Raw genomic sequence first — 27707 nt, 5'->3', positions numbered from 1 at the left:
ATGGCAACAGCATAGACTATTACAAAAAAAACCCACTTTACTTTTACTGTTTAACTTTTTCATCATTTTATTATATAGTTATTTATAATATGTACAGACAAACATCATGTCAAAAATCAGCAGTAGACAGCACCAAGTGAACAAGCACAAAAAAAAAAAAAGCGACCGACAGGTGCCTGGTTTGTGTGTGCGCATGTCTTTGTTTTGTTTTTTTTCCAACAACAAGTCAATGAAGATGTGTAAAGAAGCTGTGGATGTCACCTGTATTAAGACACGCGTATAAAGACTGAATGAATGTTTGCAATTACACACCACCCCGCAGTAAACAATCAATGAAGACGTTAAAATCAGTAGAAGAGCAAGCTCCAACAAGTGAAGCAGTCATCAAAGCACAACATCCACTAAATGTCCTGCATCGGCTGGAGTGAAACCGGTGTCACAATTGTCCAAATGGATCAGGAATGTATCAACTAAGTCCTGTTCCACTAACCCCCCCCCCCCCCCAAAAAAAAGCAAAGGAAAAAAAAAATATCACACTTAGGCCCCAGCCACCCGAATACTAACTTCCAATGAAAATGTCTTGACATTGAACCTGCTTCTCTACTCATTTGGAGCCAGGGAGGATGCTGAGGAGTGTGGTAGGCTGGAGCAGACAAGTCGGGAGATCATATCCAGTCTGAAAAACGAAGACCAGTCCATCCCGGAACGTCCACTTGCTCCAAACACATGTGCGGGCTTGAAAGTCAAACTTCTGTCCAGCACTGTACATCACCACCAGGGGAAAGAAAAACGGGACTTGCTATATAATCACATCTTCGTGCGTGCCCTAATCATAAGCCAACATTATCAAGAGTACAGAGAGCTTATTTATATATATATTAAATTAGAAAAAAAAAAAACTATTTCAGTTGGACACCATGTCTTGACTACAGCGACATCATCCTAAACCTGGCACTATGGCTCAAGCAAAGCCCAAGAATCAAAACTGGAATCAAAAGGACTCTATAAGACACGAGCAAGATCGACACAGCCTCCAAGTGGGAAGCGACCACCGGCAGTCTTTTTTTTTTTTCCCAGTGGCAGTATACAAAGAGGTGTAACCAAGCTACCATCTACTTTTGGATAGAAACAAATTCAATCTTTCCTTTCCCACCTTGTGCAGTCAGCAGGCACAGCAGTGTGAACTTTTGAATGCAGTCGGTGTGGACAAGCATGGCCAGATGCTTGCGCCCACGTCACTAAAATCGATATTTGGGCCGATTGGAAGGTGACGGGACAGAAAAGAGTGAGGGAGCGGCGTCATCATGAAATTGTCTTAAAAAAATGTGTGCTAAGCGTGGACAACCATAGAAAGCAACCAACAAAGACCAGCACGCTCTTAAAAGAAAAATGGATGATGAAAAGTGGGAAAAAAAATAAATAAAAACAGTTAACCTCCACCTGCGTGAGGGTGCTGAAAAATGAATGTTTGAAAAAAAAAAAAAAATTCTACCAAAGCATTTGATGAGCTAGCAACATCCGTTGTCTCCCGTGCGCTTGGAACCTGGATCAACAGAGACAGGTACGCCCATTCCGCGCTGCCGGTATGAGTGCGACGGCGAGACGGAGATCACTGATGGGGGCACACAGAGGAAAGCGCAGGGAGTGAATCGAAGGAAACTGGAGACGGCGAAGGCGCCCCTTTAACAGCAGCCTCCTCCCGACTGCCTGACGGGGGTGCTCTCGATTTTCAAATTGGGCTTGTCGCCGCCCGCCGTGGCCCCGGGGCCCATGCGCTTCTTAATTTCCGCCGCCATGGTCATGAAGGCCTGTTCCACGTTGGTGGCGTTCTTGGCGCTCGTCTCCAGGAAGGGGATGGACAAAGAGTCGGCAAACTCCTGCCGAAGAGGAACAAAGTCAGTGTTCAGCGTCAACATTCCCAAAGGGTCTCGACTCGGGTTCTACCGTGTATCGGAACTAAAAGCACCGCAGTACCTCGCCTACACACATGGCACAATACCATGTTTTTTAAAAATGTTTTCTTATCCTCCAAAATCATCACTTCAGGAACTCCCACAACACATTCAATTGGTCAATAATTTGTAAAAATAGTATGGATTTGTGTAAAAAATATCAAATTGACCAAATTGTTGTCTTTACAAGGGACCTCACGATACGATAATCATCACGATATTGTGGGGAGGTTGGCGATATATAAAAAGCACGCGATACTGTATAAAAGCTCACGATAGCGTAAAAAAAAAAATAATAATTAAATTAAATATCACAATATGCTGTTTTTGTACATGATGACAACATTCGCAAAGAAATAGTCATGGGCTCCTACTGGTCATTAGCATGGTTTTTAAACATAGGTGCCATCAAATTAAACTGCACTAATAAACTAACCACCAGAGGGTATTGGAACTGCACAAATGGAAAACAACTTAGGCTTTTAAACAGATTTGCTGCTATTTAATTTGGTGACATGACGACGACGATATATTGTGGCAATCTTAACATCCCAATATCACGATATTGCTGATAGAGACATTCCTAGTCTTTTACACATTTTATCTGGATAAAATAATGGTTTCAACTTTCAAAGGGGTTTAATTAACAATGTCCAAAAAGTATTTATAAAATTTCCTTTCAAATATTTGGAATCAAGTAAAATATCAAATATTCCAAGTTATTGTATCAGTTATTAATCCACTGCTTTTCCTGCTGACTTTTTTGCCTTAGGTGCCAAACGACTTTTTCTAATTTTGGTAGTGTGACAACACGGGAGTGGACATGAGCGAGCTGATGAAGTTGTCGGGAGACGAGCGCCACGTATTGCTGCAGACCCACCTTGGCTGTTGTATAGTCCACCACTTTCTTGGTGGTCAGGTCACATTTGTTGCCCACCAGAAGCTTGTTGACATTTTCGCTGGCGTAACGGTCGATTTCCTGGAGCCACTGTTTGACGTTACTGTAGGACTCCTGCAACGTCACGTTTGGAATTCAGAGACTACAAGAGGGCGCCCCATCAAAGTCTCGCTTGCTCGCTCGCCTACCTGGTCCGTCACGTCGTACACCACGATGATGCCATGCGCGCCGCGGTAGTAGCTGGAGGTGATGGTGCGAAACCTCTCCTGGCCCGCCGTGTCCCACTGATAAGAGATACGGCCACTTTAACAAGATAATTAAGCCACTGAGCCTATGTTGACGGGCACGTGCTCACAATCTGCAGTTTGATGGTCTTGCCGTCCAATTCGATGGTTCGGATCTTAAAGTCCACCCCGATGGTGCTGATGTAACTCTCCGTGTAGATATCATCCTGTGAGCGGGCAAATGTAAGATTAGAAAAACTCTTGAGCCCGGCTTACTTCGGCCCGGGCGATGAGAGGCAGGTGCGACACTCACGGAGAAGCGGAGCAACAGGCACGATTTGCCGACTCCGGAGTCCCCGATAAGCAGCAGCTTGAACAGATAGTCACTGGAATAAGCAAAACACACAAGTCATTTGCACGCACTCATTAGTAGCGATGCTCCGATCGATCGGGCACCTATCATGATCGGTCGATTTTCGTGAAAAATTACGTGATCGGAAAAACAGTCGATCAAAGCCTTTTGCTGCCGATCAAAACACCCGATCACCCGCAGCTCGTGCTTCGCGGCCTACAGCCGTGTTGTGTCCCTCCCCCTCTGCGGCTGCTACGCTCACACCAACTGCGGTGGGAGCCTTTCTGGTGGAGTCAATGGAGTTGGCGCGGGCGGGCGCGTGCGGGGCGGTGCGAATGATGCGGCGTGAAGCACCGAAAATCTGCTCCATTCGTCGCATATAAAACAAGTCAACTTTTTTGCCATTCCGCCTCGCGGCAGCCAATCAGCATCTGGCATACTACATCTCACACGCAGCCAAACAGAGCCAGAGCTCAAAGGTCCCACGTACACTGCGGCGTGGACACACAGCCAAACAAAGCCACTGTAAAAACTGTAAAAAAAAATTTTTTTTTAAATCAGCCGAGTGAACAGGACGCTGTTTGGCTGTGTGTGACTTAGTATGCCCGATGCTGATTGGCTGCCACGAGACAAAATGGCAAAAAAGTTGATTTGTTTAATACGCGACGACGTGCCACCGCTCCAAAAGCATCACTCGCGCCGCCCCGCACGCAAGCGCGCCCGCCCGCGCGAGCTATACTGACTCCAATTGAAACGCGCCGCCAGAAACGCTCCCACCGCAGTTGGTGTGAACGTAGCATGGCCAAAAGTTTCAACACAACCAACTTAATCCGACATTTGAAGAACAAGCAATTGGGAGACTATGGTGAGTTTACGAGGCTCACTGCATTGAATAAAGTCAAGGCGGACACGGCGCAGTATAAGTGGCATTATTGCCACAGGGAGACGCATTGTAGGTCACTTGTGGGCAACAGACCCACTACGTCATTTTATAATTCACAAAAAGATTAACAAGGACTTTTTTCTCGTTGACAAATGCACAAGATAGTTTGTCTATGCACAAGACAAAGTTTCTGAGTCGTTTCAATTTAGGAACTCATTGAGTAGTTTATTCGAGTGAAGCCTGCATGTGACTATTTTTTCTACTTTGATTATATTCCGAACCAGGCAATGTTTAGGTGGCATGTTATTTATTTGACTTTTTGCATAATTAAGTCTTTTGAGACTGCTGATTATTTTGATCCGTTAAAAACTGTGTTACTAAAAGCTGGTAAATTTAAGTTTTTCAGTTATCTTTGTGACTGGGTAATTATTGTTTGGTGGCAGCAACGGTTTTGTATTTCTTCATGCTTTTGAAAATATATATCGGTTTTTATCAAAATTACGGCAATAATATGGCTGTTTTTTCAGATAATATTGCAAAATAGCAGTCACCATAAATAAATGGAATAATATATTCCATGTGATCGGAATCGTTATCGGCCGATATCACTCATGGATGATCGGTATCGGTGTCGTAAAACATGATCGGAACATCCCTACTCATTAGCGATGCGGGCAATTACATCGTCTGGTAAACATTTCAAGCTCATGGCCAACAATAAAAATGAAACCGAAAAATCAACAACGATGTTGATGGTTAGCAATGCTGTTCGCTGTGAAGAAACCAGAGAAGGCCATCAATGAGCCACACAAGCATGCCACACGCACGAGGGATATCGGTGACAAGTGCTCGCGCGAGGGCTGTGTCTCATTTCAGGGTGGCTGCTCAGGCATCAAACATCTGCCACCTGCAGTATCGTCTAACCACCCACATAAGCCAGCTCACCTTCCTCGAGCTGGCTAATGTACAATTCACATATTGTCAAGTCACCTGTTTGTTTGTTAGGCAGACAAGAAAGCTATTAACTGAAAAGGCAACAAATGAACCAAGTTTACTCAGTTGGTCCCAAATTTCTGATTTATCTTTGTTCGTCTATCTATGCCAGTGATGTATAGTGACATGCAGATCATTTCCATACTGTTCCAATAGATGGCACAAGGGACAATGAACCTGTGTGTCCACCTGTTGCTGTTTATAAAGCACAATCATCGCAAACGGAAATTAACTGGTCCAAATTTCACACGGACTACATCAGTTTAGACGAGATCCGCATTACGTCTGTGTGAATACTTTTTGTGACATTTTTATTATGAAACACTTGTAGGCTGAACTATGTTGCGTTTTGTTCTTGCTGTGGCGTCAAAGCCTCGCGAGGCAGTCATCTGACACTTCCGGATGAAACGCCCAAGTGGGCCAGCGCCGACGCCAACATCAAATGAACATGCAAGTTAACATGGTATTGACATGATTAACATTAGCATGAACGTGAGCGACGTTTGGCGAGCCAACGGGTCACATAGCAGCGAACGCGTACGCTTACAAGGTGAACATATAACAAGAGATCCAAACTTACTATTCGGGATTCATGGTCTCACTCGGGATGTTTGGCAGTCGGCGACTTGACTCTTGCGTTTTCCTTGCCTTCCTTTTCTTCCTTCCTTCCTTCCTTCCGACTAGGGCAAAATGGCTCGCTGGTCCGGTCGCCAAGGCACTCGAATGGTCGTTTTCGTGCTCGTGTTCCTGTGGCCCTCACTCGCTCAGTATGTAATCATATAACGTTCATTCCTCGTCGTCAGATTGCGGCCGTGGTGGTATTTCACGAGGTTTGACGAAATATAACAATGTTAGACTCGCTTTTCCTTCTTCCTGCGACCGTTGCTCCGCAGAAGCTCCAACTGGCTATGTGCGCACGTGCGGAAGTGACGTAAGTTGACGTGTCGCTACGGACAAAGCGGCCCACGATTTGTACTTGACGTTCTGGAAACTATCTGCAGTTAATTATTTGATCATATTGACTCTGAATTCAGTCTTTACTGGAAAAATGTACAGTTGAGCTTCTTTAATAACGAAAGTAAAAATTTATAAATTCTTATAAATTGATAATTATTCTTGAGAAATTCCAGAAACACAAATCCAAATTTCGTCATTCAAAAGTGCACATAAAAGTAAAATAATGGACTTGATTTAAAAAAAAAAGGTCCTTATAGATCAAATGCATCTGTTACAGTAAATAATGTAATTACTGTACTAGAGATGTAGAACATGTACTGTACATGAAAAATTAAATAAAAAATACGAGACATGAAAAGGAAAAACTGTACTATGAGCTGAATGCAAATAGCCACAAGCTTCATTTTATATTTATATACCGTATATAGCATGTTTTCTGTTTTGTCAATCTTATTCAACTGTAATTTAGGAATTCTTTCACCTACGACTAGTGCTACTCGTATTAGACTGAGAATCACTGCTTTAATTGCAAAATAAAATGAAACTAAGTGTTTTTATTTCGCAACATACTCATCGATGTCCTGACTTTTCCTTGAGTGGTTTCTACATAGATGTGCTTGTAACTCGAAGCACATTTTTAGGGTGAAAATCATGATTTTTAACAGTTGCTCCAATCGTAATAGACTTCAGGCAGCCTTCCTCCACGTCCACAGGACTCGACTGCTTGACATTTTCACAGTGCGCGTGTTATTCATTGAGGCAGCGGCTGCAGCCTCCAAGCTTGATGGAGCTGGCCTCCTGGCTGGACGCCAGGACAGGCAACTGGGACAAAAGAGCCTTCAGTTTCTCGCTCAATTCCTTGAAATTGGGCCTATGCGTCTTCTCCTAACCCCAGCAACTCAGGAAATATGCAACACAAAAGGTGTCCTAATATACTAGATGGATATTTTAATTACCGTGGTCCTTCCAATAGCTCAGATCCTTCCCTTAACCATAAAAAGTATGACGGATAGCCAAATGTTAAGTAGCATCCTGAAAGCAAATACATCTGAGTGGTTACTGTGGCAAAAGATGAACAAACACACATAAAAAAAAGTCCTACTTGCCACTCTGGGGGCTTAGTAGTCCACCCAAGACATCTCTGATTCTCTGAATAGAAAATGCCCACTACAAGACACAGGGATAAAAGAGGAACTTCATTTCAACATTTTTTCCTCTTTTAAAGTTCACATGAACCAAACGAGACACACCTTCTTCTACTTGGAATCGTAAATGACAGTTGACTCCGAACATCCCCAACAGCAAAAATATAGAAGTTGGCCTGACGGCACAGTCAAACATCCGCCACAGTGTGCGCAAAGAGCGTCATACCAAACACTGTTGAGCAGGGGCGGAGCTATGGGTGGGCGTGGGTGTGCACAGGCCCACCCAGATTGACAGACTGCCCACCCAGTGAGATTCATGAAAAAAAATGTGCTTTTAGATGTTTTGTAAATTATTATGACATTATTTTTGAATTTGTTTCGTTGTTTTGTTATTGTATTGAACATTAAAAATGGCATAATTGTGGTTGTCTAAGGAAGATCTGAACTTCATATTATTCAGTTTGTCATTTTATTTGAATATACAATGTGTCGGGACAGGAGGATTGTGCTCAGTGAGAGAAATATTCAGGCCCAGCCTGATTTTTCCAGGCCCACCCATTAGCCACGTTCTGGCTCCGCCCCTGCTGTTGAGTCAACAAACTTGAATCTTTGAGAAGTGCTAAAATGATACATCCTACAAAGACATTTTATAACTTCTGATTTCCTGGAAATATTTTGTACTGCAAATGTCATATAAAGGTTTAAAAAAAAATACAAGAATAAACAGTGAAAAATCTAAATGTAAAGGCATTAAGATAATTGAAATGGGGAAATGATATTTTTCCCCTCATGAATTCATCTTAAAAAAACATTTTTCAGTCTTCAAAAGTTGATGACATGATGGAAAATGTGTGCAATAGACGATAGAAAATGTGTGCAATACTGGTGTCCACCAAACAAATCCACGATTCTGGACAAAGTGGACTCACAAAACCTCCTTACAACACATCTATTTTTAATGCAGCAAAACATTTAGGGCTTTGCAAACTTGACAAATGTTCACTAGTAACAAGAAAACCACAGTCAGTTCAGTTTCCTAAAAGTCACACAGTTGGCATTCTTCTCAACAAAACCAGTTTTGCCACAACCCTGCAGTGGTCCAGTCCTACTTTCATTTCAGTGATGCAGTTACCACCAAATCGTAAATTCCATCTAACATGACTTGCAAGCTATGATGAGCTGCTATTGCATTATAGGATGACAAGAAAATGTGCATAATGGGTAATTTCCTGTGGATATACAGTTCCTATGTAATTCCTAAGGTGCAATGCAATAACAATAACAATACACATGCAGCAATCAGAGGAAAAGTTTTTGGTTAGAAGAGGAAACAAAAAGGTTTACTGTAGTTCTGCAGGCAGCACACAAACACAGAATAAATAGTAGAAGCGCCAATAAATTAAAAGTGACCTTGAACCAAATCCATTGTTTACGGCAGTAAAATTATGTAGGCGGCTGTCACTGCTCAGAGTAATAAACTTCTATGAAAAACACTTAAGTCCAATTTTGTAAATTTTTTAAAATGTTCACGTTAATGGGATGTCTGTAACGCAGAGACCGTATTCACGTAAAAATAAAAAATTGAATTGTTTTTCACAGGACAGCGACGATAGTCCAGAATAAAGGCACATTAAAAGGTAAAGAGCCCTTTTTTTTTAACAAACATCTCTCAGTAACAAGGCACAGTCAAAACAAACAAAAGTTAGTCTAACACGCATACAACAGTAACACCACTTTGGGGATAAATTATATTTTTTTCAGTAAGCGTTTCACATATGACTTTATAGTCTCAGTGCATAGCGTATTTACGGTAATACAATTGTCCAAAGCAGCAGATATGGCTGAGCTAAACAGAAGATTAATTTGAAAATGCCAAATAATATGAAAAGCATTCTTCTGAATTTACATATTCAGAAGGGTACTGATGGAAGATGTGGCTTTTAGTGCCACCCAGAGAGCACTACCATACTCCACAGGCATCCCATCAATTAAAACCAGATTTAAAAATCAGAGAAAAGTGACAGGCACAGTAAGACGGTAACTCGGTTCCCATTAGGAGCCTGTAAAAGTCCTGCCATAAAAGAGTGACCGACACTTCCCATGTCATTAAAACTACTATCAGTTATTAGGAGCAAGATTTTAAATAAAACAAGTAAAAATATCAATCTTTGGCAATGACATGGAGTGACACACCTCCTCTCATGACTCAAGTCGTCCCAAACTTGGTCACTGCATCAGGCACTTCTCCTTTTGCTGCTTGGCGTACTTCCTCCGCCGCTGCTCCAGGCCACGTTCAAGGCGCTCGTCCTCCTCCAGAGCGCTGGAGACAGAAGCGTGCCTTGAGTTCACGCGGATATTGACTAGCCGTTACAACCTCAGTAACCGCCTCCTCTCACCGTCTCTCCTTGGCGTCTATATTGTGGACCAGTTCGTCCCTCTGGTCGACCAGTGACACCAGCTCCTTAAGCAGCAACTGCTCCCTCTGTTTGTGGGCCAGCGTCTTCTGCCACTCTGAGCGCCGCACCGCCGAAGCATTCAAGTGAGGTTGAAGAGAACGAAAGCGACAATGAAACAGAAGAGTTTCGGCAACGGGACTGAACAATTGCTTTTAGTGGTGGACAAACCTTCGAGGGCCATTATGTCTCGCAGCTCTTTGGTTAACAGCTCAAACCTTCTTTCCAAATCGTGCTCCTCCAGCCTATCAATCACAGCACTTTTATAACAGAGCGGGTGCTAATAACGTCATCGTCATGTGAGCATTTCTGAATGGATTCTTCTGTCTCTATGTCACATCCTGAGATATCTTACAACAGCTGTAGGTGATCCTGTCTTCTAATCAACGCATTCTTCTTGTTGACCAGTATAAACCATTCCTGAATCAACCTTTCCTCCTCCACCTTGTCGCTGCCTGTTAGGCGAACACACACAGTAAATCACACATCACGTCAAATTTCAGTCGAGAATCAATCCTTTTCCGAAATGAATTGCGACTAATTACTTGTTTCCATGAGTTGTCGGAGTTTCCTCTCCACAACTGCAGCTCTGGTGTCTATATGGTTTTGTTCTGCTTCCAGGGCTTGCATTTGACTTAGCACATACTGGCTGGGGTCCTGAATGTGCGCACACATATTTCGAGTTTGTATTGAGTGTTGATGTACCGGTATGTGCAAGTGTCCGATTTGAGCGAAAACTACCGTAACCTGGCCTTCTCGTCTTCCCACCTCAGCCAGAGTTCCTGTCGTCTCTGTAAAGCAAAACGCCAATAAGCTGTGACGACGTATTTGATCCGCATCCAATGTTGTGACCGTACAAGTAAATAGACTGACCGGTTCTTCCACTCTCTTCTAGTTCCGTAACAACCTGGAGATATGGAAAGCGGTGCGGTAAAATAGTTCAATTAAAGCGACAAACCCGAATCCTAAAGAGCATCCTTACCACAGACGTGTCTCCATCCTCCTCAGACGCACTCTTCCGCTGAGACCTGCGCTTCTTGACCAGATCTGCGTCTTTAACGTGCGAGAAACCACACTTGGGCGGCAATTGAGTCCTCGGCGGTGCAACCGGTAACTGGGCACCACTGGAGCCGGGTGCCTGTGCCCGTTTGCCTCTGGGCGGCGGAGCGACATCTGTGTTGCTTTCGCCCTCGTGCGCGGAGCCGTTGGTCTCCAGACTGATGCCCTCCTCGTGAAGCCTCTGGGTGCAGTAGCGAACAGCGGCCTCGGGATCCTCTTCGCTCTCCCGGTCTCCCGTGACCGCGTAGCTGGACTCACTGGCGTCTTTCTCAATGTGAAGCACACTTAGCTCCTGGCCCATAAAATGAGTGCGAATCTGGCTGAGGTATGTCATTACGATAAGGCGATCAGGCACGGAGAGCATGACCATGTCTGAGGGCTCCATCAGCCTGGAAATGCCAAGCTCAGCAAAACCATCAAAGGCCTGACAAATCCAGAAAAAAATCACGTGGTCATTGTTAAAAGGTCATGTTTCAAGTTGAAATCAACCACTTGCAGCAAATGTTAATCACCCTTTTATTGTTGTGCTTGATGTCATAGGGGTCCAACAAGTCATAGTTACTAAAAAGAAAAGAAAAAAAAAAAAGAGAATTAAAATTTTGCAGATCGATTCATGTGCTGTTTTTCTTTGTTTGCGGCTGCTTACATCTTTTCTGGATGAAAGTGATGCAAGATGGCACAAAATGCCAGGCCGTTCCTCCAGGAGGTGCTGAAGTTGGTGATCTTCAGTCCCCTGTGACCCTGAGTGACCTCCTTGCACCACTCCAGCAGAGAGTGACTGGACGTGACCAGGTTTTGACTTCCTGAAAGATTCTAACCACATGGAATCTGTATCACAGATAACTCTCGGGGATTGCAAATTGCTCATATCATTTTTTTTGTTAAACTTACTTCTGCAGATGCCGCGGTATCTTCAGGTTTTGTTGGAGTCAAGGTTTGGTGGACCCTAACCACTTCGGCGTTACTTTTGTCAACATGCGAACTGCTCCTATAAATAAAAACAACGTAATGTGTATCGCAAAATGACAACTTTGCTGGATCTGCAAACCATGGAACTAATAAAAGCACACACGCAACGCAATACTTGATGCACAAGTCTTTTATTTTCTAGTATTATTCTTACCTGTCTTCCTTTAAACAACCAGCAGCAAAGTCTACAGACACACAGCCTTCGTTCTTTAGATCAGCTGATTCAGTCTTTTTGACGTGTAACCGGTCATCCTGAGCTGATGTAACTGTGCCGGCAAATGACGTTTTTGTTGCTCTGACAGGTGCATCTGTTAGGGTTCCACCTTTGACCAATGCATCCGACGGCTTCTCTGCATCCCTGTTTTTTGCTGAGCAAGGAGATGGGAATTCTTCTGCATTGCCATGATCACAGGATTCTTTTTCAGAGATTACACCGGAATACCATAAAGCCAATCCGTCCTGTGCTGCCTCGCAGGAGGCACCGATAGCCTCTGGATTTCTCTGAGATGAGTCTGTCTCTGTAGGACATGAAATGTCTGCAGGTGGTGTCAGTTTGAAAAGTGTCGTGTCGAGGTGCTTCCTGACTCGAGGCAGCGGAACAGGCAAGCTGCCCTGCTCGTTGGGGTGATTTACCTCTTGGCCAGAAGTGTCTGTTGCAGAGTCTGCCAAGGAAGTATATGGTGAGCAAGAAACTGCAGCATCATCCGGCAATGAAGCGCTGAGACGCTTCTTAACTCTTGGTTTTGGTACAGGCAAGGCTGAGGGTCGTGTCGTACCGTCATCGACTTGGAGCCTGCTCTTCCTCAAGCATACGGTCAACACTTGCTCTTTGATTATTCTGTCATCATCATCCAGTGACTTGCCAGCCTGACCTCCCGCATGGGCCTCTTCTTCACTGGCACATTTCCTCACCCGGGGCTTTGGGATGGGTTGCCTTGTCAAAGGAACATTCATGCCACTTTGTTGCAGTCCAATCCTTTTGATAATTGACAAGGGCGCATTTTGCTCAACAACATCCCCATGTGGCTCTGTTTTTAATGCCGTGCTTTCGTTTTCCTTTGTTTCAGAGAAGGAGGGCCCTTGACCAGAAGCATTGACTGGTGTAGTCGCATCTTGCGCATATTTTGTGTCTGCAATCGTATCAACGTCATAAGAAGGTTGTTTGGCGTTTTTTTGTTCTGTTCTGCTTCTCGGTAGAGCATGAAGTGTTTGTTTTTCTGTGTTGACACTGTCTTTTGTTGTCAGAGGTTTGCTCGGGGCATCTGTTGTTTCCAAATCATGAGGGACATAATCCATTTTTTCTTGACTGACAGTTGTGTGTGGCGAGCGAACACTTCCATCTCCATCTACAGGAATGGAAGAGAGGTCCTTGACGGGTCGCGTGGAAATGATCTCACAAGACTGGATTGGAGCAACCTCAGGAAGGACAGACAACCCGTCCAAATTTTGGTTGTGGTTTGGTTGTTGTAAAATGGTGGCTTGTTCTGGTTCCCATTTTGTTTGTTTAACTGCTGGAACTGTTTTATCTTGCTTAGAGACTGTGATCTGTGCCTGTGCTTCAACCATACAAAGATGCGGCTCATCAAAGGTTTTGTCCAATAGTACTTCTGGGTTTGGTTTGGCATCTGTCAATGGTTCAGTTATTGTGGGATGCAGAGGTGTTGCATCAGCACTTGCTAGTTGGGGGCTTAAGGACAAGAAGAGAAACGTTTCAGAATTTTAGAGTCAACTTTGCACACTCTTTATACTCCATGCAGCCACGCAGCACATCACGGAAACGGCGACACACTTATCATCAGTTCACCTTACATCTACCAAAACATAGGATCGTTTTACAACTCCAAATGACAATAACAGTCATTGATGTGAACTTTCACTCGGAACAAGAAGATGAGTATCAAACTTGCAACACACAGTAGGCGGTTCATTATTCAGAAACACTCACCCATATTCCAACTTGGAAGAGGTTTCAACCTCATGTTTGGCATTCTGATGCCTTACTGGCAAACTGTCAATGCACACTGATGATGACTGACTTGCACACCGTGCAATCAAACACAAGCACTAGGCAGTTTATTATTCAGAAACACTCACCCAGATTCCAACTTGGAAGAGGTTTCAACCTCGTGTTGGGTATTCTGATGCCTGACTGACAAACTGTCAAAGCACACTAATGTGTTTGCAGAGGCCTGGTCACTTGTATGACATTGGTCAAGCAAAGCTTCCTGTTCCTCATGTCGAAATTCCATTGACATCCTAGTAATGTCTGCTGCGGTCAGCGGTGGCCATTTCTTCATACTCACACAAACCATAAACCCATCGTCACTGTCTAAAGGCGGGGATGGGGGTACCACTTGCTCCTCTCCCAGGTAATTGTCCTCAAACTGCTCTGATAAAGGAATGACCTTGTCTACAGTGGAATCAATGTCCACGCAATATGGCAAATCTTCACATGAAGAGATTACAGTCTGGTCTGTTGGATGCAACGCTGCATCAACCTTCAGTTGAAGATCGTTTTCAGACACAGATGAACCAGATGGGCCCAAAATGGATGCTACTGTTTCATAGCTGTGAAAAATATGATATTTCAGTCAGCAAGAGCTAAGGGGCAACGCAAAACAATAAATGCTAATGATACACATGCAGCAGAGAATTGAGGGTCTTTTCAGGAACAGGAAAGGTCCATGCCAAATGCCCGTGTTTGCATGCTCTTCGTTCCAAATGACTTACCCTTTATGGAGAACACCCACAATCGTTTGTACTATTCCAGGAGGCTCTTCTGCCTCCACTGGTGGAAAAGGTCCTGTCTGTTTTTCAATTAACGTTCCCTCTGCCTCCAGTATTTCCCAGCCCAAGACCACCTCGGGCTCTGATGCCCCATCTTTCTTCTGTGTTTGGGCCTCCTCTGCTGCTACTCCTTTTGTTACACTGAAGATCCAAATTCAATGATGTCATCCAAATAAATCACGCAGCAACATAATGCATACATTTTGATTACACGTATGGTCCAGGCAGTCCATGTTAGGCTCACGGCATAACACATGCGGTGGATTCCTTCACTTACTCATTCTCAAATGAAGGCTCCGTGCTGTGACTTGTTGTGCCTCTGCATTTATCCTCTGTTATAGAAGCAAACAGTGTAAAATTCAAGGAAGAATCTCGAGGAAAGCAGAAGGTGGACCCTCATGTTAATAGTAGAAATAGCTCACCAGATTCAAGTGTTGTGCGGGTGTCATTTCCATGCGTGGCTTCTGGTTGATTTGGTGTGACAGCAGATAACCGATTTGTTTCTTTCGATGTTGCACTCAGTAGCGAAATGCTTGGCATACCAGGAATTTCAGTCAGATGTGGACAAGATGGAGCTATTGATACCATGTGCTTCAGTTCTTCATGTTCATGCTCATAGATTTCAAGGGATTCAGCAATGACATCCGTCTTGTACTTCCGCGGGTGCACAAATAAGGACTTCTCGCATGAGTAATGGTTTTGCGTTTTCAAAGGTTCAAAGCTAAGCATCCTCGCTGAAGGGAAACCTCGGGCACAGGAAATGCATGGAGCAGTTGAGTATAAGCTGACAATATCTGATGGTTTGTTTACAATTTGAGCAGACGGAAACCCAGAGAGTCTCGCCTTATTGGGACATGATGTTACAATTTTTGCCATACTGCTCCCGTTTTGTTTCTGCCCAGCAAGTGCTATTATCCTCTCTGACGTCTTTCTCTGAGGTGTTGCCAGGACGGGGTTTCTTTCATGTAGCCACCCTACGATTGGGGTTGTATGAACGGATGCAAATCCTTTCAGCGATGACGACCTTGGGCAGCAAGGTACCAAATTGATCATGTTTGGTTGAATCTTGGATTTGCTTTGAGGTGCTGAGGGAAGTCCGTGGATTTTGGATGCTTCTGGACAAGATGGTACAATGGCAAACATATGGTTTGCTTTGTCTCGGCTGACTGGCACACTGTTAATCTTCAACGTTATGCTCTTTTGTGGTTTGTGAATCAATGAACCCAGGTCAACAATCCACCCTTCCTTGTTATCTTCAACCGATGCCAATCCAAGAACAGTAGAAATTAGAGGGCACAAAGGAAGGAGGTTTATTATATTCGTGCCATAATAAAGCACTTTGGGATGTGGATTGGATGGGATGCCAGTTACACACGAGGCTTTAGGACAAGATGGGACAAGAGAATGCATGTTTTTCCATTTATTTCTGGGCTCATTTGTCATGTCCTGTATGAAGTCCTTCTCAGCCTTCTTCGACAATGACTCATTTCCCATCACCCATCCAATGCTTTCACTTGCATCAACTGATGGAAAACCAGGTATGTTTGAAACAGGGGAGCAACATGTATAAAGACTTAAAATATTTGGTGCACAATATGCAGTCGTAGGGCTTGGATGAGTGGGGAATCCTGGAACCAGGGCCTCTTTTGGACAGGATGGAACAAGGGAAGCCATTGTCTTCATTGTCCTCTCGTCTTTGTGAAACCCTCCAATTAATGATGTCTTCTTTTCAGCGATTCTGCGTTCAAAGGCTGGCTTTCTGTTGACTGTCCATTCAATTGTTTTATTAAGTGATGAAAATCCTGGTATTCCTGACACTTTCGAACATGATCTTGAAAAACTAACCATACTGGGTTCATCAAGACCATAAGTAATTCTCAGTTGTTGCACAGAGGGACAACCAGGAATGCTTGATTCTCTTGGGCAACACTGAAGATGAGAAACAGCTCCTTTCAGATCTTTGTGCATTTTGTTGTTCTCTAGTATTAATTCAGACCCAATTTTATTCCCTCGCTTCCATAAGGAATGGGTAATTCCAATATCGTCCCAGCCTTTGCTGTCAACTTTGAGCAAAGATGGAAAACCAGCCATGTTGGAGGAGGCTGGAAGGGATGGTAAGATGTGGACCATACTTGACAAGTTAAAGATGACTGTAGGTGCCAAAGCAGATGGCATTCCAGCAATACAAACATGTTTTGGACAAGCTGGGGTTAATAATGCCATGGTTTTCATTTCATCAATGACAGGTGTATCTTTAATTATGACAGTCCTCCGTGACTTGTTAAAAAGTGCCTCTGGTTGAGATAACCAACATGTACAAATGACTTCGCCCAAAGATGGTGTACCTGGAATACAGGACACACTTGGACAACAGTGATGCATATCCACCATACTCCGATTCCAGCGCTGACCGGCTTGTTTCGTATCACAGTCAAGTATGCCCCTGGGCAGTGAGCATATCGGAGTCATGTTTATCACGGCAGTCTTCATCTTCACTTCGTCATTAGGGAAGGAACTTGTGGACAAGAGTGATGGAAGTGGATTGAGAATTTCTTCAGTCGTCGACACATCGCCAGTAAATTCTGTAGATGCCTTTGGAAGTTCCTCAGGTAGACTGATTCTTTCTGTAGGATATTGCTCTAGGACCTGCTGCCTGGAAACACTTTTCATTTGGCGAGACGGCTGCAGTGAAACCACGTTCTCATTTCTGAGGATTAGGAAAATATAAATTGAACTCCAGAATAATCAAGTATATTTTGTATTGTACAGTTTTGGCTTGTATGTTAGGGAGCAAAACACACAAGCTAGGGTCAGTGCACTGCAGTCTTTCACTGAGAAGCAACTTGTCAATCAAACAAAAGTTAAGGCACACAAAGCTAGACATGCCACTTTTGTCAACACACACATTCCCTGCACACACATTTTTATAATACCGTGTTGTCTTTTCAGAATCAAAGCAATACCCAATAAGTTATATGTACACATTTCTCCACAGTTCAAAACATCCTCATCTCAAGTAACATTGACTTTTCCCAATCTATTCTGGCAAATGAAAATTCAGTCAATCTGTGTTTTGAGCAAAGTCACGGCATGCCGTTTCTCTGTTACTTTGCAAACCCATACAACCCACCTCTTGTCTGACAACGGCGTGTCACTGATTAAATGCGGTATTCGGCCATCTGTGTTTCTGAAATGCCATTTGAAAGTGCTATTAAAAAAAAGCCCGCACAAATGTTCTGACATTTGACGTTACACCAATGACATTAAGTAACTCACCCTCGTTTTAAAGCAGTTACTTCTTCCTCAGTTGCGACCATCAAACCATGTTTGTCATTAATTATCTCCAAAGCCATGTCAAAATGTCCTTTCGTTATGTTTGAATCATATGAAATTGGCAATGGCGTCGCCAACAGTGGTGTTTTAAGTGGCCGCTCTGACTCTACTAAACAGTGTGAACTAGTTGATGGCATCCCTAGCAGGGAAGCCGTCTCTGGATAAGGTGGCACAATATTTACTATATTTTGATGTTTTTCTTCCGAGTCTACTATCCTGTCAACTGTAAGTTTAAGGGAAAGGGGCGCCTTCAGTGTATATTGATGAGGCGAGTGTGGCAAGGTCATCAACATTGCCCATAGACCTTCATCAGAGCTTGAGAGCAGTTTTGAGGGGAAACCCAAAATGCTTGTTTGTCTTGGGCAACACGGCAGCAACTGTACCATGCTCTGATTATTTTCTTCTTCTTCATCAACAGATTGGAGTTGCATTGCAGAAGAATATCCAAAGTTCAGTGCATCTCGGGAACAGTACGGCAGCATGCTGACCATCATTTCTCCATTCTTAAATGACATCTCAGCAAGTCTAGAATCTGAGCAAACCACTACGGACCTTGTAGTGACTGGGTTCTCCCAAAGCGTCCCCCATTCCACACACCAACTGTGATATTCTCTTGAACTATCCTTTGTAGGCAAACCTGGAACTTGACCATGCTCTGGGAAAGTGATAACGGATTTCAACATGTTGGGGGCTTCTATCTCCAAACTGTGCCTTTTCCCAATTTTGGAAGGAATTCCATAAACGTTAGAGTTTTTGGGACAGGGAGGCAACATGGACACCATAACCCGAATGATTGTCTTCTCCTTCAAAAACATCTTACGCTTGTGTATTACTGTCATTCTTCTTGGGTTGTCCAATGGGTTTCCCCAAAGTGGCCTTCTGTCAACCTTCCACCCTGCTCCTTCGGACCCACCGGGGAATCTGGAGCAGATTCCACTAACTCTGGAATGTCGTGGAAGTGTCGGGAGCACATTAATCATATTTGCAATATCTTCTGACTTGAGACATTTTACTGATGGGAAGCCAGGTAAACGGGCTTGCAGTGGACACGAGGATACAATGCATACCATGTTACTAACCCACTCACAGTCATCAGCTGAGATATCTTTCAGATGTGTTGTAACTGCATACTTCTGTGATGGCTGTAGCAGAAAGCTGTCCTTTACCCACTGAGGTTTGTCACAGTTTATAGTTGGCATTCCAGGAACCATAGATTCTTTTGCGCAACTCTGCAAAAATGTCACCACAGTTGGTTCTTTAGCTAATTTGCTTTGTTTCCGTGCAGATGGAAACCCAGGAACCTTGGCCTTCTGAGGGCAGGAGGGAGTCATATTTGAGCATGAGGACACCAATGTCATAGGGTTTGATGTCACAACACATTCCCTCCCTAAGTGCTTCTCTAATAAAATGCAGCTGCCCTGAGCCAAACGCCAAAAGTCACTCGCAACACAAACAGGATCCTGAGACGGTAAACCAATAATCTTGCCTTTTCTGGGGCAAGTATACAGAAAATTAGCCATGTTAGCATTTTGACCTGGAGCAGAAGGTAAACCATAAGTGCAAGCTCTATGTGAACAAGAAGACCGCATATTTACCATGGCTTTGTGATGCATTTTGCTCTCATGTAAACTGTCCTGAAACAGAACACATTGAGGTCTCATTTGTTTGCAAGACAATGATTTCCTCAAATTCAGCCAGTGGTCTTCTTTTGTTGTCCCTCTAACTCTTTCTTTAAATGGCATGCCTGCAATCATTGTGCATTCTGGCCATGCAGGTTGAAGACTGGCTTCCTTAAATGGCGCGGAGGGAAAACCAAGAACACTTGTGTTCCTAGGACATGTTAGCCATATCTGTTTGGCCAAATTTGTGTCACTAGCAGATTGTTGCTGGACACTACGCAAGTCTGAATACAAGGGTAAGGGCAATTTTTCAGTGTGTAGTAACTGGAACAATGCACTCGTATGATCAGGATAAACTTCTGACTGACAACATGCCGGAATGCCAGGAACCTTTGAATGTTGAGGACAAGCTGACTGTAACTGGGTCATACTCGACTTTTTCATCGTCATCCCAGGCTGTAATTTGAGTGGTAAATCTTGTCTAGTTTGGGGAGAACTGTCTTTTGAACACGGTAGACCAAGTTCTGCCGTAGCTGTATACATGTGTGCTTTATCTTTACTTAGTGGAAGACTCGCTGCAACTTGATTTTTTTCACATACTAGTTTGTCTGCAGACACGGGATTAGCGTCCACTTGTAGCAACATGTTGGTTGCTGGCTGTTGTCCTGAGACAAACCCAAAGTGGGAGTCAAATCCTGAAGAAATCCACTGCATTTTCTTATCGGTGGTGGGCATTCTACCGACAGGGCTGTTTTTTCGCTTCCACTCTGAACTTTTTGCGTTGGAAAATTCTCCTGAAAAGTCACCCGATATATTTTTCATCCCCTCTGACGAGAAAGTACAATTGTCCAACTTGTTGTCTGTAAAAATAGATGTCACTGAGGCAGTCTTGTGCTCATTTCTGAAGATGTAGGGATGGCAAAAGAGATGGGTGTCAGGAAAACTACTACTTGGCAAAGTTCAAAAGTTCACTGGTTCACTTTGAATTTTACTTACCTCAAAGCTTCTTTTCTATGCCCCCCTCCTATCTCCCCTTTGCTAGTTGTGTCCGTAGTCAATTGAGGAGAGTTCAACATAAAATTTGAGGAGGTATGTTGGGGACCTGCCGAAAATGGGGCCGCAGGCTGACCAGGCTTTGCTTTGGCAACGTGACTTCCTAATTGGATGGACATTTTTGACAAGTGGCTTTGTGGTTTGACAAGAGACGTCCTTGAAAGGCTTAACTCTGTATGATCCATCTGTGTTTTGGGCATCTCAAAATACTTGAGATCTTGAGCTGAGGGCGCTCTGGGGCTAAAGGGCAGAAGAGAGGCCATACTCTCAGGTCTGAAGGACAAACAAATACAAATCCGCAAATGAGGGTGGATGCCAAGAGACAACGTGAGGCTGATGTTTATTATAGTTATTATTATAAGGCTACCATTTGCAACCATTAAATCCAAACCATCAGTAATCCATTTGTGTAATGAAGGCAATCCCTTTTTACTATCCTATTGAGGAAGATACAAAAACTTAAGACAGTGAGAACACACGTGTGTGCGTGTGTGTGTGTGCAGCCCGGCATTTTCGAGAACACGCAATAACGGATACGAGCCAGTCTTTTACTCACCCTGCTGATGCTTTGACAACTTTGACTCCAAATGGTGCCTCTCCAGCGCCAGATGCCAAGCCCTGGAAGGCAGCCACTTTGGGATTGGGACCTGAATGAAATAAAGTCAACCATGCACTCATTTTTATAACAGCCTGACTAAACGCGGCCTATTTTGGACAAATGCTTACTTGTGGGTGTCGTACACTGCTGCTCCTCTTCACTCAGTGTGCTCAGCTGCCGATGGAATTCTACAAGGAGTGCAAAAAAGATCACCATAAGAAATTCGAACTGTAAATCAAAATGTTGCGACACCAACAGCAGACGGTTAATGACATTTTTCCACTGTGGACAAAATTCAAAAGCTTACAGTGGGTTCATCAGAGTGTTCAACGAGGTACCTGCAATTCGGTCACTTAGGGAGTCAATGTGGGGTAAAAGAGCTTGAGGAGGAAGAGGGGAGAAAGGACCAATGGAGGGACACGGGCGAGTGTCGGTGAGAGTGGAAGGTGCAAATCCAGAGGCGCCCTCTTGTTTTTGATGGGGAGGAGGGCCCACAGGCAGGCAGGGTGACGCTGACAAGGAGGATTGTGTGATGAAAAGGTGGAAGGAAGAGGGGAAATACAGACAAGGAATTGAATGACTCTGAAGCCAAAGCACGTCTGCAAAACGTAATTGAGCATGCTTAGCTGACGTTGTTGGCTAATATTCAGCAACAATTTTCAACGAATAAGCACAGCGCCATATTTTAACCACTTTTGTACAGTGATTACTCCTCTAGCACAGGGGTGGGCAACACCGGTCCTCGAGGGCGACTACCCTGCATGTTTTGGATGTTTCCCTCCTCCTGATTCAAATGATCAGGATGATTACCAGGCTTCTGCAGATCTTGCTGATGTGATGATCATTCGAGGACCGGTGTTGCCCACCCCTGCACTAACAGAATGTCACAACGATGGATTTTTTTTTTTTTTTTACGAGGAACGAGATAACAGATCCAGAGCAGCATTACATGTCATGTCTACTCTCTTTCGTTTGTGTGCCACAGAAGGCCGGCCGGTTTCATCCACGGACGGATGTAGGAAGTTTGGAGAGAGGGCGGGCTGTGCGAGAGGGGCTTGACATTTCGGAGGCCTCCACTCACTCTGCCAGGAGGCTGGGCAAAGAGAAAGAAGGGACAACAAGGCAAGGAAGGTGCAGGAGATGTGGTTGGGGGGTGGGGGGGGGGGGGTGTCTTAAAAACATCCTGGTGGCCTATGCTGTCCCTGTACCTGTCTCAGGGGCAGAGGGGAGACTGGTGGGTCTGGTCAGCGTCGAGCTGGCCTCCACCGCTTGAGGCTTTCTGGGAGCAGTAGCGAGCGGAGGAAAAAGAGGGCAGGAGCTGAGCGGAGCTGAGGAGGAGGAGGAGGCGACAAGCGTATAAAGGAAGGAGCTGAGACAGACTTTGGCAGTCAAAAGGCGCAGTGTGGGAAAAAGACAAGAGGAGACAACAGACGCCCGTGGTTGTACCTGCATGCGAGCTACCCGTTGAGGAGGAAGGGACGGAAGAGGGATCAGGGGGCGAATGACAAAGGGCTTTGGAAGTACTGAAGGTGGGGAGAGCCTGAACATCTTCAGGGAGAGAGTTGCTATGGAAGCTGTGAGGCCCTCGGGCAGCTGAGCAGAATTTTAGTGGCAAACACATGGAAGAGAAAACAGAAGCGAGGCGTTCGTGTTATTAAACCACCTCATTTTTACGAGGAGAACTCCTGCTGTCACTTCCTAGCTGCTCAAAATGTTTAGACACCGAATCTCCTCTTAGGTGTTTCCTTGGAGGTGTCTATTCGAAGATTTCTGGTCAGCATTTTCGCCCCCCAAAACAAATAAAAACAACGGCATCATTTGCGAGAACGTCTCGAGCGATACCTGATCCAGAACGAGGCTGGAAAATTTTGGGGAGTGCCGGGGGGTGAGCTTGTGTGAAGGCTGGCAGTGAGTAGGCATAGAGGGAAGGCTGAGTCTGATGGGCGGGCATCGGACCGGACGGGTGACGGGGTTCGGGCAGAACAGGCGGAGATGCAACAGAGATGGAAGCGCAAACGCCTGAGGGCGTTTTGCGATCTATCTCTGTGGTTGCTGGGTGAAAGGGAAGGAAAGAAGAAGAATGGAGTATGACTGAAGTGGAACGTGCACATGAGCATGAGTGAGGAGTTGTGATGGCAGAATATGGAAATGGATTTTTGTTAAGCAATACAATTTGGGACAGATTGGGTTGCAGGCCTCCAAGCCAGGTCGCGTATTCTTGCTGTAGAAGGCTCGAGGGCTAAGAAACATGAGACAGAAACAACAAGAAAGGTCGAGGCAGAAACGTTAAGTGAAAGATGAATGAAAAGAGGAAACAAAAGGCGGCTCTTGTTGCTCTATTTTAGTTCTTATTCACTAACTTCCTTGTTGCAAAGTATTATTTGTGGAAAATGCCTGCGCGTGTTTTACCAGTGGCGGCCGTAGCTAGTCCGGATCCAAAGCTCGCCCTCCGTTCTTCCCCGACTTCGTCGTCACTATCGTTAAAATCATCCAGATTGCCGATGTCGCTCTGCTTGAAACTCATAAGACTGGCCAAACTCTGCATGTCCTCATCGCTGTAAAAAGCAGGGGGGGGGGGGGAACAATGCAGTGTTCAGTGTAATATGAATGGTGTTGCTGAAGTGGCGCTACTTACGTGGCTTTTCCCTCCTTGAGGAAGACGCAGGACAAGTTGAGTTTGAGCGTGGCCTCTTTCACTTTCACCGAAAGAGGTTTCAACTTGAGCGTCAGGTCGTACTGCGCCGGCGTGGCGCTGGCATACTTTTTCATGTTGATATCGACTGAGGCCAACACCTTCCTTCGCCCTTTTGTCTCCTGACAAGTCCAAATAAATCAAGAAGGTCAAGTCAAGCGATGTGGGTGAACTCAAAATGAAGACTTACATTTTCTATGACAAAAGTCCAATCTTTATCCTCAAACTCGTCTGCAGTTGGCTCCTGTTGACACAAAAGCAGGCGGACGCCTTAGCAATGCTGTTCGCCCAAAGTAACATTTGACCAAGGTTTAACTTCCTAATCCTACCTTGAAGAGTGTAACGGTGATGTCCAAACTCTCGGGGACCTGCCAGAGTACCAGACCTCTGTAGGGGTTCTGAATCCCTGGCTGCCAACCGTGGAGCTGTAAGTTTACATCAAATGACAGAACAAGTTTTTTCTTTCTAATTCACTACATGTTAATGTGGTCACAGCCATCTGTCCCAAATCCTTTTTGTCCACATACCGTATGTTACAACACATCAAATGAGCTCCTTTCTCACCTTTGTGCTGTGACGTCTGCTTCTTCTGATCCACACCACCCTAAGTTTGTCTGGTTGCCTGGAAACACAAAAGATTGCCAGACATTACACACATGATACATAAACGTGTGCGCGTGGGTCAAACTTAACAGGTGTTAGTCTCCGGCCAAAAGACTTTTGAGGTCACATGTTTCTGTTAACCACAGAATGGCACAACAGGAAGGCTTGATAATTATCCTCTATTAAAAAAAACAAACAAAAAAAAACGTAAAGCTATTTGAAGCCTTTCTATTTGCTTGTGAGCATTTCATTCATAAATGTATTCTTCTGTGACCAAGGGGTGACCTAACAACTTTTTTCATCAAGCCAGGGGCAACACTTGTGACTGTGATAGAGAAGACAGCAGAGCAGCAATGTTTGGGTGTTTGCACGCATGTGTCACTGCATAACTTTACCCGAAATAGCCTCTGAACCTTGCAGGGATTTAACACTAAAAGCCATCCAACACCTGCTGCATAGTGTTTGTTAGTGGTGGGTGCATGACATTGCAACATTTGCTAGCCATTGGATTACAAGTAAATACAGATGCGATATCACTGATACCAAGACCGATATATAACTTTGCGTAATACTTTTTTAGATGTCCCGCCGAATTTATGTCTGTATTGGTTTTGACGAAGGCTTTGGTTGTGAAATAGTTAAAACCCAGCACACATTTGGGTTCATTTTTTGGGTAAACGGAAATTATTTTATAATCGAAATAAAATCTTTTAGTTAGGAAACAATGGAAGAGGAACAAAACATTCCTCTCATAACATTGTGTGATTTATTTTTTACATTTCTTTATTAATCGCTGGAGAAAAAACGAAAACGAAAAACAAGATTTTCCCCCTTGCAGAATGTTTAGAAACTACAAGGCACACATTAAACAGAATATATTCCTTTGGCGCACAGCTTTCATAAGGAAATGTACACACAAATAGTACTCAGAAGTATTGATTAGTTTCAATCCCATTGTTGGTTTTGTTAGTATTCTATTGTTTTTTAACAAAAATGTTGACCTATAGTGTGTCAGAGCACATCTAATGGGGGAGGCATTAGGGCAGGGAGGGGGACACATTCCACCACTTTATAAATGTTTGATAATGTCAGTTTTTAATCCACTAATCCATCTCTTGTACCAATAAATAGAGAAAAAAAGGTGTGCCACAGTGGACATTTTAATGTAAAGTAAAGATGTCTTATCTTTAGAAGAGTTGTAGGCTGTAATTCTGGGCACTTTCTATATAGCTTTATGGAGCACTCAGTGACTGCGCTCTGAGTACAAGTTTGAATTGTCGCACGTTGCAAACATTAGGCCAAGTCTACAAGCAGTCAGTTCACTTGTCATCGCCATCAGATGCGTGTGGTACAGTGCTTTAACAAGATGTAACGTGCCCGTATCGTTGCTGTATCTCTTTTTTTTTTCCATTTTTACATTTATGGGGATTAATGTGAAAAAAAAAAAAGACTAAAAAATGTTCACAGGACAGCAAATGCATTTACTCAGCAAATGAGGAAGATGTTTTTAATTTTAATTATTTTCAAATAGTTTTAGCGCACTGTTTCTTTAAATACAAATTAATCACAAAACATGACACGGTCAGGAAACTTCCGATAAGTCGTTTGATGATGCTCCAGCTAATTATCGCAATGTATCGGTAATGTCTGAGTTTTAAGATTATCAGTATCGAACTGAGCCTTGCTCACCATCAACAAGACCCGGAAGTGAAGGGGCGTGTCGTCGCCTCCCAAAACAAGACAAAACAAACATTAGAAGCCGTAAAATGGCCTGGGTACAATTTCAAATATGACTGACTGTGCATCAAAGTATGTAAAAAAAATTAAGGCGCTCTCTCAGCGACCCCCCCCCCCCCCCAAAAAAAAAAATAAAGTAGATGGCAGAGTCAAGTTGGCAACATTAAACGTTAACGATCAACAGACGTGAAACCGTTGAAGATGTTTCAAGTGTGATCACTGACCATTTACTTGAGCTTTCCAGCAGCAGTTGCTGGAAGGAAGCAGCGAAGTGAAACTTGGACGCCCTCTTTCCCACACGCTGGAGTCGCTTCCAAACCGAAGTCATCGTCGACTAATTGTGTTAAGTAGGCCACATGAATGACGACGAGCTTGGTCTCCGCGACCGTTTCGCCCGCTCGAAAGGTGACGGAGCACCTGTCTCGACGACCACCTGCGTGGTTCGAGGGAGGACCACTCGCACTCGCCTCCGCGTCCGACGTGACGAAACTCTCGCGCCGGCCTCGCGTCAATTCCCAACTAGGATGGACAGGAAGCCGCCGAGCAGCAGTGGCTTTCACAAAATAAAACCCAAAAACAAAATAAAAGCTAATCGCTTTGTCGTCATGTGCGGCAAGTCCAACGCAAAAACTAACGATATATACATGACATTACACCAAGGAAATAATAATTATTTCAACTGGTATTTTCCATGCCAAATAAAACGTTTTTTAAGATGTTAGTGGGCAGCTAGTTAGGGTGTGTCCCACTCTGAATTGGCCCTTTGATTGGCTGGTGACCCTTCCATTGGTAGAGGTCAGCCATCTTACGTTGCCACCGTTCCTGAGAACTTCTATTCGGTTTTGGCTGAAAAGCCTTTTATCAGTGGGTGTTGACCCTTGTATGGATTAATCAGAGCCTCTCAAAGAACGAAAATCACTGTTTGCAGCACCCGTTGAGTATATTATCTCAGTATTGTGAATCAAGACTTACAGAGGTCAAGTTTACATTTCGCAGCAAACTTTGTCCTGATGGGCTTTGCTTTTATTTAATTGTTAATGCAGTCGAATCTTTGAGTAGCACTCAACGATATAATTTCTAAGAGATTAATCGCATTATTACAGATGTCCATGTACAGCTTCTCGTAAACGTATTGCCGTATGGCACACACTTGAATTTTTGCCATAGAGACAGAAAATAATGTGAAAACGCCACAGATAAATCACTTTATTCAAGTTAGGAGTGATTAGCGCGTGGCAACGCAACATGGCCACCAGTGGCTTCGCTTCTGTCAACAGCGAGTAAGCGGCATTGTTAATCCATCATCCATACGTCCGTGTCCATAATTTGCCCCTATGCACTTTGATATTGGCTGGCGACCAGTTCATCATTTATCCATTCACACACTGACATTGGCTTGC

At 44.1% G+C, this 27707-nt stretch overlaps 2 protein-coding genes across 5 annotated transcripts; both read right to left on the bottom strand.

Annotated features, from left to right (window-relative positions):
- Positions 1 to 49: 49 nt before the first annotated feature.
- On the bottom strand, positions 50 to 6241 carry rab1ba (zRAB1B, member RAS oncogene family a). Its single transcript, XM_086023219.1, has 6 exons — positions 5883 to 6241; positions 3388 to 3460; positions 3206 to 3301; positions 3039 to 3134; positions 2833 to 2964; positions 50 to 1877 (listed from the first exon to the last, which is right to left on the bottom strand). The coding sequence occupies exons 1-6, from the start codon at positions 5894 to 5896 to the stop codon at positions 1683 to 1685; spliced, it is 606 nt and encodes a 201-aa protein (XP_085879345.1). The 5' UTR covers positions 5897 to 6241; the 3' UTR covers positions 50 to 1682.
- Positions 6242 to 8342: 2101 nt separating this feature from the next.
- On the bottom strand, positions 8343 to 26853 carry LOC147151216 (uncharacterized). Of its 4 annotated transcripts, XM_086023203.1 has the most exons (32): positions 26532 to 26853; positions 24532 to 24589; positions 24297 to 24392; positions 24158 to 24211; positions 23911 to 24089; positions 23685 to 23830; positions 23118 to 23327; positions 22722 to 22868; positions 22484 to 22603; positions 22225 to 22368; positions 21614 to 21787; positions 21404 to 21463; positions 21234 to 21324; positions 20621 to 20950; positions 17949 to 20525; positions 17803 to 17859; positions 15095 to 17379; positions 14950 to 15004; positions 14616 to 14813; positions 13980 to 14453; positions 12040 to 13572; positions 11808 to 11904; positions 11563 to 11729; positions 11429 to 11477; positions 10840 to 11340; positions 10731 to 10764; positions 10605 to 10648; positions 10403 to 10514; positions 10213 to 10312; positions 10029 to 10102; positions 9801 to 9915; positions 8343 to 9724 (listed from the first exon to the last, which is right to left on the bottom strand). In XM_086023203.1, the coding sequence occupies exons 1-32, from the start codon at positions 26633 to 26635 to the stop codon at positions 9631 to 9633; spliced, it is 10479 nt and encodes a 3492-aa protein (XP_085879329.1). In that variant the 5' UTR covers positions 26636 to 26853; the 3' UTR covers positions 8343 to 9630. The 4 variants fall into 4 exon arrangements, with proteins under 4 accessions (XP_085879329.1, XP_085879326.1, XP_085879327.1 ...); XM_086023200.1 differs by lacking the exon at positions 23118 to 23327 and having other exon boundaries at positions 10599 to 10648; XM_086023201.1 differs by lacking the exon at positions 23118 to 23327.
- Between the last annotated feature and the right edge of the window lie 854 nt (positions 26854 to 27707).

Source organism: Filicampus tigris, chromosome 2 (genome assembly GCF_054856515.1).
Source record: "Filicampus tigris isolate MCC_2025a chromosome 2, RoL_Ftig_1.0, whole genome shotgun sequence".
NCBI classification, from domain to species: Eukaryota; Metazoa; Chordata; class Actinopteri; order Syngnathiformes; family Syngnathidae; genus Filicampus; species Filicampus tigris.
Note: the sequence above shows the minus strand (reverse complement) of the source record. Positions and strands in the feature narration are given on the sequence as shown.